The sequence below is a fragment of the Bubalus kerabau genome, chromosome 11 (genome assembly GCF_029407905.1).
Source record: "Bubalus kerabau isolate K-KA32 ecotype Philippines breed swamp buffalo chromosome 11, PCC_UOA_SB_1v2, whole genome shotgun sequence".
NCBI lineage: Eukaryota > Metazoa > Chordata > Mammalia > Artiodactyla > Bovidae > Bubalus > Bubalus kerabau.
The window spans coordinates 51,573,975-51,586,304 of NC_073634.1; the positions used below are offsets into that span (position 1 = coordinate 51,573,975).

General features: G+C 39.8%; 1 protein-coding gene across 1 annotated transcript in view; it reads left to right on the top strand.

The window, feature by feature from the left end:
- The window catches only part of POLR1A (RNA polymerase I subunit A), an 84,375-nt gene that overhangs the window by 39,195 nt on the left and 32,850 nt on the right, over window positions 1-12,330 (top strand). Inside the window, exon 14 of the mRNA XM_055540305.1 lies at window positions 423-614. Within this exon, the coding sequence (XP_055396280.1) occupies window positions 423-614 (192 nt within the window). The remainder of the gene's footprint in view (window positions 1-422; window positions 615-12,330) is intronic.

A 12,330-nucleotide genomic window follows, 5' to 3' on the forward strand; every position in this document is an offset into this window, starting at 1 on the left:
ATGTGTGAAAAACACCAAAGCATAAAACCAAAATATAAAAACAAGAACACAGCCAACAGCAGCCAGACCGAATTTATGCGTAAATGCCAGAAATATGCCGAAGTTAACGAGAAGCAGATGGGATTAGGGAGAGAAGGCCAGGGGGCCTGCAGGAGTTTGAAGCACTTTTGATATAGAACAGTGGGCAAAAAGCAAAGGTGGGAGCCGGTCAGGAAGCCCTGGTCGTGTGCTCTGGGAAGCAGTTTGCTCTCAAGATGGGAGGCCCAAGCACTGGCTAGGTGTGGCCGTAACTGGACAACATGGGGATGTAAGGAGGGCTGTTGCTAGTGGGTGGCTCCCAAGCACAGGATTAAGAATTAGAATGTGCCTTCTGTTTTTTTTTTTTTTAAATTTGTCCTTCTCTTACCTGTTTTGATTTGTAGGATGGCCAGCCATTGGCGGGGCTGATCCAAGATCACATGGTTTCAGGAGCAAACATGACCATTCGAGGCTGCTTTTTCAACCGGGAGCAGTATATGGAGCTGGTGTACCGAGGACTCACAGACAAAGTGGGGCGTGTGAAGCTCTTTCCTCCTGCCATCCTAAAGCCCTTTCCTCTGTGGACAGGAAAGCAGGTAATTAGGGGGAAACAAATGGTGGATATTTATTAAAAAAAAAAAAAAAAGGAAACTGGCCACTCAGTAAAAAGGTTTTGTTCCCAGGAGAGTCCAGGCCAGAAACAGAAATGACAAATCAAAAAATATCTCTTTGATAAGACTTTCGGGTGTGGATGGTTTCAAAGGAGTGTCTACAACTGCATATTTTCTGTCCTTTGCTTCTAACTGAAACTTCTAACTTAACACTGGCCTCATCGTCTAGATATGGTGGTAATAGGCAGCGGTGCTGATGGTAGCAGTAGTTATGTTTGTTGGGAGTGCTTCAAATATGTTAGATTACTTAACCCTCACAACCACCCTGTGATGCAGACACTGTCACTATCACCATTTATCACCATTATCACCAGATGAGGATAACGAGGTTTGGAGAAGTTGTTACTTCTCCAAGTCCATAGGAGGTAGAGTTGAGATTCAAACTCAGGACTTTCTGACACTCAGAGCATCATATTATATTTAATCAATTATGTGATCTTGGTTCAGTGGGCCTCAGTTCATTATTTACAAAGCAAAAGTGTTCAGGTTGATGAGCTCTAAGGTCTCACCCCCCTCTGCAGTTCTTTAAATCCATGGACCTGGTACTTGACTGGTTTTCTTATTAAGCCAACTTGTATTTCTGGGATAAACCTTACTTGGTTATGAGATAGTATTTGCTAAATTTTTGTTCAGAAGTTTTTGCATCAGTGTACATGAGGAATTTTGATGTGTGGTTTTCTTTTCTTGTCATGCGTTTACCTGGTTTTGCTATTGGGGTTAACATTGGCTTCATAGAAAGAGTTAGGAAGTATTTACTCTTCTTCAGTTTTCTGTAAGAGTTTGTACAATATGGATATTATTTTTTCCTTAAGTGTTTGGTAGAATTCACCAGTGTAGTCATCTGGACCTAGAATTTTCTCTTTTCAGTTCAGTTCAGTTGCTCAGTCATGTCCGACTTTTTGCGACCCCATGAACCACAGCATACCAGGTCTCCCTGTCAATCACTAACTCCTGGAGTCTACCCAAACCCATGTCCATTGAGTCGGTGATGCCATCCAACCATCTCATCCTCTGTCGTCCTCTTCTCCTCCCATCCTCAATTTTGCCCAGCATCAGGGTCTTTTCCAATGAGTCAGCTCTTTGTATCAGGTGGCCAAAATATGGCAGTTTTAGCTTCAACATTAGTCCTTCCAATGAACACCCAGGACTGATCTCCTTTAGGATGGACTGGTTCTCCTCGCAGTCCAAGGGACTCTGAAGAGTCTTCTCCAACACCACAGTTCAAAAGCATCAATTCTTCAATGCTCAGCCTTCTTCACAGTCCAACCACTGGAAAAACCATAGCCTTGACTAGACGGACCTTTGTTGGCAAAGTCATGTCTCCGCTTTTTAATATGCTGTCTAGGTTGGTCATAACTTTCCTTCCAAGGAGTAAGTGTCTTTTAATTTCATGGCTGCAGTCACCATCTGCAGTGATTTTGGAGCCCAGAAAAATAGTCAGCCACTGTTTCCTCTGTTTCTCCATCTATTAGCCATGAAGTGATGGGACCAGATGCCATGATCTTAGTTTTCTGAATGTTGAGCTTTAAGCCAACTTTTTCACTCTCCTCTTTCACTTTCATCAAGAGGCTCTTTAGTTCTTCTTCACTTTCTGCCATAAGGGTGGTGTTATCTGCATATCTGAGGTTATTGATATTTCTCCTGGCATCTTGATCCCAGCTTGTGCTTCCTCCAGCCCAGCGTTTCTCATGATGTTTTCTCTTTAGGAAGGCTATTTTTAACTAAAATTTCTGTTTTTCTAATTACATGTAGGGCTGTTTAGTTCATCTCTTTCTTCTTGGATGAGCTTTACTGCTTTGTTTTTTTCTAGGAATTTGTCCTTTTCATCTAAATTGTTGGATTTATAGGCATGAAATTATTCATCACACTCTTTTATGTTCCTTTACTGTCTGTGGAACCTGAAAGTGGTCCCCTCTCTCATTCCTGATAGTGATAATTTATGTCCTTTCTCTTTTTCCTGATCAGTTTTTCTGAGTTTTATTCTCAAAGAACCAGCTTTTATTGACTTTCTCTATTTTTCTGTTTCCTTTCCATTTATTTCACTTTCATCTTTTTTATTTCCTTTCTTCTGCTTACTTTGGGTTTCATTTGCCCTTCTTTTTCTAGTTACTTAAGGTTGGAACTGAAGTCAGTAATTTGAGACTTTTTTCCTGTTTTAATACTGGCATTTTATATATAAAATTTCCACTGAATATATTGTATTTTCATTTTCATTCACTTCAAAAGACTTGCTCAATGCCTTTTTTATTTCTGTTTTTAACCCCTGAGATATATAGAAGTCTTTGATTTAGTTTCCAAATATTTAAGAATTTTCCAGATTTGTATACTATTGATTGCAATTTTAATTCCACAGTGGCCAGAAAACATACCCTGAATAACTTGAATCCTTTTCAAATTACTGAGATTTGTTTTGTGGCTTCAAAGATAGTCTGTATTGGGAAATGATCTGTGTGTCCTTAAAAATCACAAGTATTCTGCTGTGTTGGATGAAGTGCTCTATAAATGTCAATTAGGTTCAAGTCTGAAGAACAGTGGATGGAAGTTCATGACATTGTACAGGAGGTGGTGATCAAAACCATCCCCAAGAAAAAGAAATGCAAAAAGGCAAAATGCCTGTCTGAGGATGCCTTACTAATGGCCGAGAAAAGAAGAGAAGCAAAAGGTAAAGGAGAAAAGGAAAGATACACCCATCTGAATGCAGAGTTCCAAAGAATAGCAAGGAGAGATAAGAAAGCCTTCTTAAGTGAACAATAAAAGAAATAGAGGAAAACAGTAGAATGGGAGAAACTAGAGATCTCTTCAAGAAAATTAGAGATACCAAGGGAACATTTCCTGCAAAGATGGGCACAATTAAGGACAGAAATGGTATGGACCTAACAAAAGCAGAAGATATTAAGAAGAGGTGGCAAGAATACACAGAACTACAAAAAAGATCTTATTGATCCAGACAACCGTGATGGTGTAATCACTCACCTAGACCCAGACATACTGGAGTGTGAAGTCAAGTGAACCTTAGGATGCATCACTACGAACAAAGGTAGTGGAGGTGATGGAATTCCAGCTGAGCTATTTCAGATCCTAAAAGATGACACTGGGAAAGTGCCACACTCAATATGCCAGAAAATACAGAAAACTCAGCAGTGGCCACAAGACTGGAAAGATCAGTTTTCATTCTAATCCCAAAGAAGGGAAATGCCAAAAAATGTTCAAACTACTGCACAATTGCACTTATTTCACATGCTAGCAAAGTAATGCTCAAAATTCCCAAAGCCTGGCTTCAATAGTATGTGAACCGTGAACTTCCAGATGTTCAAGCTGGATTTAGAAAAGGCAGAGGATCCAGAGATCAAATTGCCAACATCCATTGAATCATAGAAAAAACAAGGGAGTTCCAGAAAAACATCTACTTCTGCTTTACTCACTATCCAAAGCCTTTGTGTGAATCACAAAAAAACTGAAAATTCTTAAAAGAGATGAGAATACCAGACCACCTTACCTGCCTCATGAGAACCTGTATGAAGGTCAATAAGCAACAGTTAGAACTGGACATGGAACAATGGACTGGTTCCAAACCGGGAAAGGAGATGTCAAAGCTGTATGTAGTCACCCTGCTTACTTAACTTACATGCAGAGTACATCATACAAAATTCCAGGCTGGATGAAGCACAAGATGGAATCAAGATTGCTGGGAGAAATATCAATAACCTCAGATATGCAGATGACACCACCCTTATTTCAGAAAGTGAAGAGGAACGAAAGAGCCTCTTGATGAAGGTGAAAGAGGAGAGTGAAAAAGCTGGCTTAAAACTCAACATTCAAAAAATGAAGATCATGGCATCTGGTCCCATCACTTCATGGCAACTAATGAGGAAACATTGGAAACAGTGAGAGACTTTATTTTCTTGGGCTCAAAATCACTGCAGGTTGTGACTGCAGCCATAAAATTAAAAGATGGTTGCTGTTTGGAAGAAAAGCTATGACCACCCTAGACGGCATATTAAAAAGCAGAGACATTACTTTGCCAACAAAGGTCCGTCTAGTCAAAGCCACGGTTTTTCCAGTAGTCACGTATGGATGTGAGAGTTGGACGATAAAGAAATCTGAGAGCCAAAGAATTGATGCTTTTGAACTGTGGTATTGGAGAACTCTTGAGAGTCCTTTGGACTGCAAGGAGATCAAACCAGTCAATCCTAAAGGAAATCAACCCTGAATATTAATTAGAAGGACCGATGCTGAAGCTGAAGCTTCAATGTTTTGGCCACCTGATGTGAAGACCTGACTCATTGGAAAGGACCCTGATGCTGGGAAAGACTGAAGGCAGGAGAAGGGGACAACAGAGGATAAAGATAGTCCATTACTGACTCAATGGACCTGAATTTGAGCAAGCTCCCAGAGTCAATGATGGACAGGGAAGTCTGACATGCTGCAGTCCATGGGGTCAGAGAGTTGGACAAGACTGAGTGACTGAACAACAGCAAAACAAGGTTCAAGTCTACTATATCCTTGCTGTTCTCTGTCCTTCATTTCCTAATGTCCATTGTATTGAAACCACTGTTTCATATTCATGTCTGCTTTTGTTATTGTTATTTCTGGTGGATGTGAAATCAGGTCACCATGGCTCCATCCTGACCAGAAATAGAAGTTGATTTAACAAAATAGTAGGGGAATTTTGCAGTTTAAGATTAAAATCTGTAATTATGGATAGTCTAGTTCTGGAATTGGTAAGCTTTTGTTATAAAAGCCAGATAGAAAATATTTTAGGCTTTGTTGGCCATACGATCTGTAAATTACAGCTACTCAGCTCTGCCATGATAATGTGAAAGCAGACATAGACAGGGCTTTGGAATGAGCCTGACTGTGATTCATTTCAACTTCTTTTTTACAAAAACAGATGGTGGGCCACGTTTGGTCTATAGGCTGTAGTTTGCTAGCCCCTAATTTAGTTGGATATATGTGTTTGTCCAGGCTTCCCTGGTGGCTCAGTGGTAAACAATTCCGCCCGCCAATGCAGGAGATGTGGGTTTGACCCCTGGGTTAGGAAGATCCCCTGGAGGAGGGCATGGCAACCCACTCCAGAATTCTTGCCTGGAGAATCCCATGGACAGAGGAGCCTGGCCGGCTACAGTCCATGGGGTCATGAAAAAGTTGTACACAGCTTAGTAACTAAACTTAGTGACTAAACATCAACAACATTTATTTGTCCACTTATTATTCCTGTTTATAATTTTTTATTTTTTCTTTTTTATGTATGTTTATTTTGTAAGCCATCTCAACTTATCTTAGAAATAAAGGGATTTTAAGTGTTAAGTAAACTAAGATCATGGCATCCGGTCCCATCACTTCATGGCAAATAGATGGGCAAACAGTGGAAACAGTGGCTGACTTTATTTTTCTGGGCTGTAAAATCACTGCAGATGGTGATTGCAGCCATGAAATTAAAAGATGCCTATTCCTTGGAAGGAGAGCTATGACCAACCTAGACAGCATATTGAAGAGCAGAGACATTACTTTGCCAACAAAGATCCGTCTAGTCAAGGCTGTGGTTTTTCCAGTGGTCATGTATGGATATGAGAGTTGGACTATAAAGAAAGCTGAGTGCCAAAGAATTGATGCTTTTGAACTGTGGTGTTGGAGAAGACTCTTGAGAGTCCCTTGGACTGCAAGGAGATCCAACCAGCCAGTCCATCCTAGAGGAGATCAGTCCTGGGTGTTCATTGGTAGAACTGATGTTGAAGCTGAAACTGCAATACTTTGGCCACCTGATGTGAAGAGCTGACTCATTTGAAAAGACCCTAATGCTGGGCAAGATTGAGGATGGGAGGAGAAGGGGACGACAGAGGATGAGATTGTTGGATGGCATCACCGACTCAATGGACATGGGTTTGGGTGAACTCCGGGAGTTGGTGATGGACAGGGAGGCCTGGCGTTCATGGGGTCGCAAAGAGTCGGACATGATTGAGTGACTGAACTGAACTGAACCATCCAGAATTTATTATAATTTTGTTTAAACGTAAGCAGTGTGTTCAAAATAGAACCAAATAGTGGACAAAGACTACATAACTAGAGCTACAGATACGTTCATCCACCTCAGTCTGAGAATCCAGCCAAAGGAAATCATCTGAAATGTAGTATTGATAAAAACTACTTGAAGAAAGCAGTCCATGACATCATGGTTTATAGTGGTGGAATATTAGAAAAACCTAGATACTCAGCACTGGGGCTGTGTAAATTGTGGGACATTTATTAAGATATTGCTCTGTGCTGTGCTTAGTCACTCAGTCATGTCCGACTCTTTGCAACCCCATGGACTGTAGCTCGCCAGGTTCCTCTGTCCATGGGGATTCTTCAGGCAAGAATACAGGTGTGGGTTGCCATGCCCTCTTCCAGGGGATCTTCCAAATGCAGGGATCGAACACAGGTTTCCCACATGCAGGCGGATTCTTTACCGTCTGAGCCACCAGGGAAGCTTTGTATAGTTTAAAATAGTGGCTTTAAAGCATTGTGTGACAGTCTGGAAAATTTTCAACGTAATGTTGAAAGAAGAAGTAGACTACACAGTTCTATGCATAATAACAGAAGCATGTTAAAAATGTATATGAGCAAAAATTTGATACAAAAAAGATCAAAATGATAGAATAATTTGGTTTGTGTTAGGAATAATTTAACATTCCTGGGCTCTGCTTACTGTATAACCAAGTAAAATTAGAAAATAGGCCCAGATTTTATTTATGTCACAGTTGAGATTTTTCCGGGTTTCTTGAAAGCTTGGTACAGGCTGTTATTTTTGTACAAGTAGGTGAAAGAAGGGAACAGTTACTGCACTGCATAACAATTTGTTAGTGACCCAGTCTAATTCTACAGAGGAAAGCCATGTTTTGAATCAGGAGATAAGGAACTTAGCTTGGGAAATTTATTTGTACTGCCTTAAAAAGTTAAGTCTTAGATTGTTTTTCCAGGGCATTTCATACAGCCTCTTGAGAGGTTTTCTTATATTATGTGACTAAACCATTATTACTTGTTCACTTTACCATTAATGGATGTTTGGGTTGTCTTCAGTCATCTTCATTTGGCTGTTACAAATAGAGCTGCTATGAACATTTTTGTATATGTCTCTTATTGAACATATGTATGCATTTTCATGGCTAAATACCAGGGAATCAAATTGCTGAGTCATAAGATCTACCTTCAACTGTAATAGATAGTTTAGTGAACAGTTTTCCAAAGTGGTTGTAGCAGTTTACACCTCTATCAGCAGGGCAGGAGAGTTATGGTTGCTCCTTATTCTCAGCAGTACTTGCCTGCCAATGCAAGAGAAGTAAGAGACGTGGGTTCAATCCTTGTGTTGGGAAGATCCCCTGGAGGAGGACATGGCAACCTACTCTAGTGTTCTTGCCTGGAGAATCCCATGGACAGAGGAGCCTGGTGGGCTACAGTCCATAGGGTTGCACAGAGTCAGACCCAACTGAAGCGACTTAGCACGCACAGTAACAAATGAGTTTGAGCACCTCTTTATATCCTTATGGCCATGGGATCTCACCTTTTGTGAAGTTCCTGTTCAAGTCTTTTGCCTTTTTTCAATCCTATGCCATTCTCCTATTAATAGATAGGAGTTTTAGAAGTCTATCCTTGTGTGGGTCCATTACCAGATTATAGGTATTACGCATACCTTCTACTTGATGGCTAGGCTTTTTGCCCTTTCACTTAATGCTGTTTTCTAATGATCAGAAGTTCTTTATTTTATGTAATATAATTCACCAGGCTTTGCCTTTTATGGCTAGTCCTGTATAAAAATTATTTGCCTGCTCCAAGATCATTAAGATATTTCCCTGTATCACTGTTTAGCAGTTTTGTTGTTTTGCCATTCATGCTTAGGTCTACTTCTGCCCAGAGTTGGTTTTTGTGGGTGTGTTGCTGTGAGGTAGGGGTCAGGATTCATTTTTTTCCTGTAGGACTATCCCGTTGATGTGACGTAATTGATGAGATGTTTGCTTTTCCTCTGCTCTTTAGTATGTCTTGTGTCCTAAATCAACTAATTGCATACATGTAGGTCTACTGGATTCATTTCAGTTCCTTTGGTTGTTTGATTCCATTGCACCAATACTACACTCTTAATTATTGTGGCTTTATAAGTTTTGATTTTTGATAGTATAGTCTCCAGCATTGTTTTTCAAGACTGTCTTGAATATTCTTGGCCCCATGAATTTCCATATAAATTTCAAAGCCATCTTGTACATTTCTGCCAAAAAATAGCTACAGCGAGTTTTGTTGGAATTACATGGCAGCTACAGATCACTTTAGGGAGAATGGACATATTTCCAGTACTGAATATTCCATTCTTTCAGTGACATAGAAGTCTTGTTCATCTTTTGTTAGATTCATTCATAGATATTGCTATTATAGATGATTTTATTTATTGAATTTCCTATTTGTTTATGGTTAGTATATAAAAATACAACTAATTTTGTATATTGTCCTTGTATTCCACAACCTTGCTGATTTCATTTATTATATTAACTATAGAAGTGTAATGTGAGTTTTTATTTAAAGAGATAGTAATATCAAAGGAAAAAGGAAAAATTTCTTCTCTCTCCAATCCCATTGTTCATCTTCTCTGTGCATACTCTCACAGAGAAGAAATAAAAATGAAATCATGTACCTACTCAAGGGAATTATGAACCATGATTAAATTTGACAGTCAATTTTGAGTTTGTATTTAAGACTGCTTCTTTATCCATGTTATTCTGTTGCCTGAGACATGCATTTTCCTTATCCGTAGGTATGTGGACCTCAGTTTTAACTGATCTGTAAGATGGCTTACTTTAAATGAGCTGTCAGATCCTCCAAAGGGAATGCCATTATTTCCATTATTTTAAGAAATCCCATTATTGCAGGCAATTTGAACCACCCTAACATACTTCAGATATAGCAAGAAGTTTATTTAACTCTTTTCATGTGCTGGGGTGATAGAATGTTTCTTGTAATTGTTTTGTGACATACTTAATTCACTTAATGATCTGTGGGCTTCTCAGATGTCACAGTGATCAAAGAATCTGCCTGTCAATGCAGGAGACGTGGGTTCCATCCCTGGATCAGGAAGATCCCCTGGAGTAAGAAATGGCAACCCACTCTAGTATTCTTGCCTGGAAAATTCCATGGACAGAGGAGCCTGGCAAGCTACAGTCCTTGGGGTCGCAGAGTCAGACACGACTGAGTAGGCATGTTATGATAATAGTCTACTGTGGGGTTCGTTCTCTGTACATGTGGATTGACTTCATTCTTCTTAACCCATTCTGTGTTGTTCCCAGTAATATGGATATTCTATAGTTGATTTAACTGTCCCTCTAATGACAAATATTTAATGAGTGTCCAGTTATTTTCCTGTTTGGCCACGCCATGCAACTTGTGGGATCTTAGTTCCCTGAGAATATTGTGGATGGTCTTGTATTCCTAGCATAGTTTATGACCAGAAAGTAAATTATACACTTCTGTAATATTAGTGCAGGAAGAGACCCAGAATCTTGTCTGCCACCCTTGTTTTTTTTTTTAATTGAAATATAATTCATACCATAAACTTTACCGTCTTTAGTAAGTGTGTAACTCAGTGCTTATTTTTAGTATATTCTCTGTGGTGCAACCATTTCTACTGTCTAATTCCAGAACATTTCCATAATCCCCAAAAGAAACTCTGTTCCTATTAGCATTCAGCCCTAATTCCTCCCTCCCCCATCCCCTAGCAATCACTTTCTCTCCCTATTGATTTGCCTGTTTGAGACATTTCATAAAAATGGTATCATACAATAGGTACCCTTTTATGGCTTGTCTCTTTTAGTTAACATAATGGTTTCAAGATTCATCCATGTTGTAGCACAAACAGTACCTCATTTCTTTTCATGGCTGAATAATATTCCATTGTATGGATATTCCACATGTTATTCACTTGTCAGTTGATAAATGGATAATTTGGCTTGTTTCCACTTTTTGGCTGTTACAAATAAGGCTGTAATGAGTATTCATGCATAACTGGTGCATGAAACTGATGCACTCATTTATATGAACATGTACTTTCAATTCTCTTGAATATATAGAGAGAAGTCACTGAGTCATATGGGAATTCTGTGTTTAACTTTTTTGAGGAACTACCAAACTGTTTTCCAAGGCAGCTTACAATTTTACATCCCCACCAACAGTACATGAGGGTTCCAATTTCTCCATATTCACCAACATTTATTTTTCTTTTGTTTTTAAAATAACCATCTTAGGGGAGTTCTTTGGCAGTGCAATGGTTAGGACTTGGCACTTTCACTGCCAGGGCTTGAGTTTGAACCCTGAATAGGGATCTAAGATCTTATAAGCGAGTGGCACAGCCAAATAATAATAATAATAAAATAAAATAACCATCTTGTGAAGTAGTCTTTCATTATGGTTTTCATTTGCCTTTCCCTAATGATTAGTATAAGTTAAATAAGCAGGTGACAATATACAGCCTTGACGTACTCCTTTTCCTATTTGCAACCAGTCTGTTGTTCCATGTCCAGTTCTAACTGTTGCTTCCTGACCTGCATACAGGTTTCTCAAGAGGCAGGTCAGGTGGTCTGGTATTCCCATCTCTTTCAGAATTTTCCACAGTTTATTGTGACCCACACAGTCAAAGGCTTTGGCATAGTCAATAAAGCAGAAATAGATGTTTTTCTGGAACTCTCTTGCTTTTTTGATGATCCAGTGGATGTTGGCAATTTGATCACCCTTATGCCAGAAAGTGAAGAGGAACTAAAAAGCCTCTTGATGAAAGTGAAAGTGGGGAGTGAAAAAGTTGGCTTAAAGCTCAACATTCAGAAAACTAAGATCATGGCATCTGGTCCCCTCACTTCATGGAAAATAGATGGGGAAACAGTGTCAGACTTTATTTTTTGGGGCTCCAAAATCACTGCAGATGGTGATTGCAGCCATGAAATTAAAAGACGCTTACTCCTTGGAAGGAAAGTTATAACCAACCTAGACATCATATTAAAAAGCAGAGACATGACTTTGCCAACAAAGGTCCGTCTAGTCAAGGCTATGGTTTTTCCAGTGGTCATGTATGGATGTGAGAGTTGGACTGTGAAGAAGGCTGAGCGCTGAAGAATTGATGCTTTTGAAGTGTGGTGTTGGAGAAGACTCTTGAGAGTCCCTTGGACCGCAAGGAGATCCAGCCAGTCCATCCTAAAGGAGTTCAGTCCTGGGTGTTCATTGGAAGGACTGATGCTGAAGCTGAAACTCCAATACTTTGGCCACCTCATGTGAAGAGTTGACTCATTGGAAAAGATCCTGATGCTGGGAGGGATTGGGGGGCGGGAGGAAAAGGGGATGACAGAGGATGAGATGGCTGGATGGCATCACCGACTCGATGGACGTGAGTCTGAGTAAACTCTAGGAGTTGGTGATGGACAGGGAGGCCTGGCGTGCTGTGACTCATGGGGTCGCAAAGAGTCAGACATGACTGAGTGATTGAACTGAACTGAACTGAACTGAATGATTAATAATATTGAGCAGCTTTTCATGTGCTTACTGGCCATTTGTAATATCTTCTTTGGAGATATGTCTATTTATGCCCTTTGCCCACTTATTAATTGGGTTGTATGTCTTTTTATTGTTAAATTCTAAC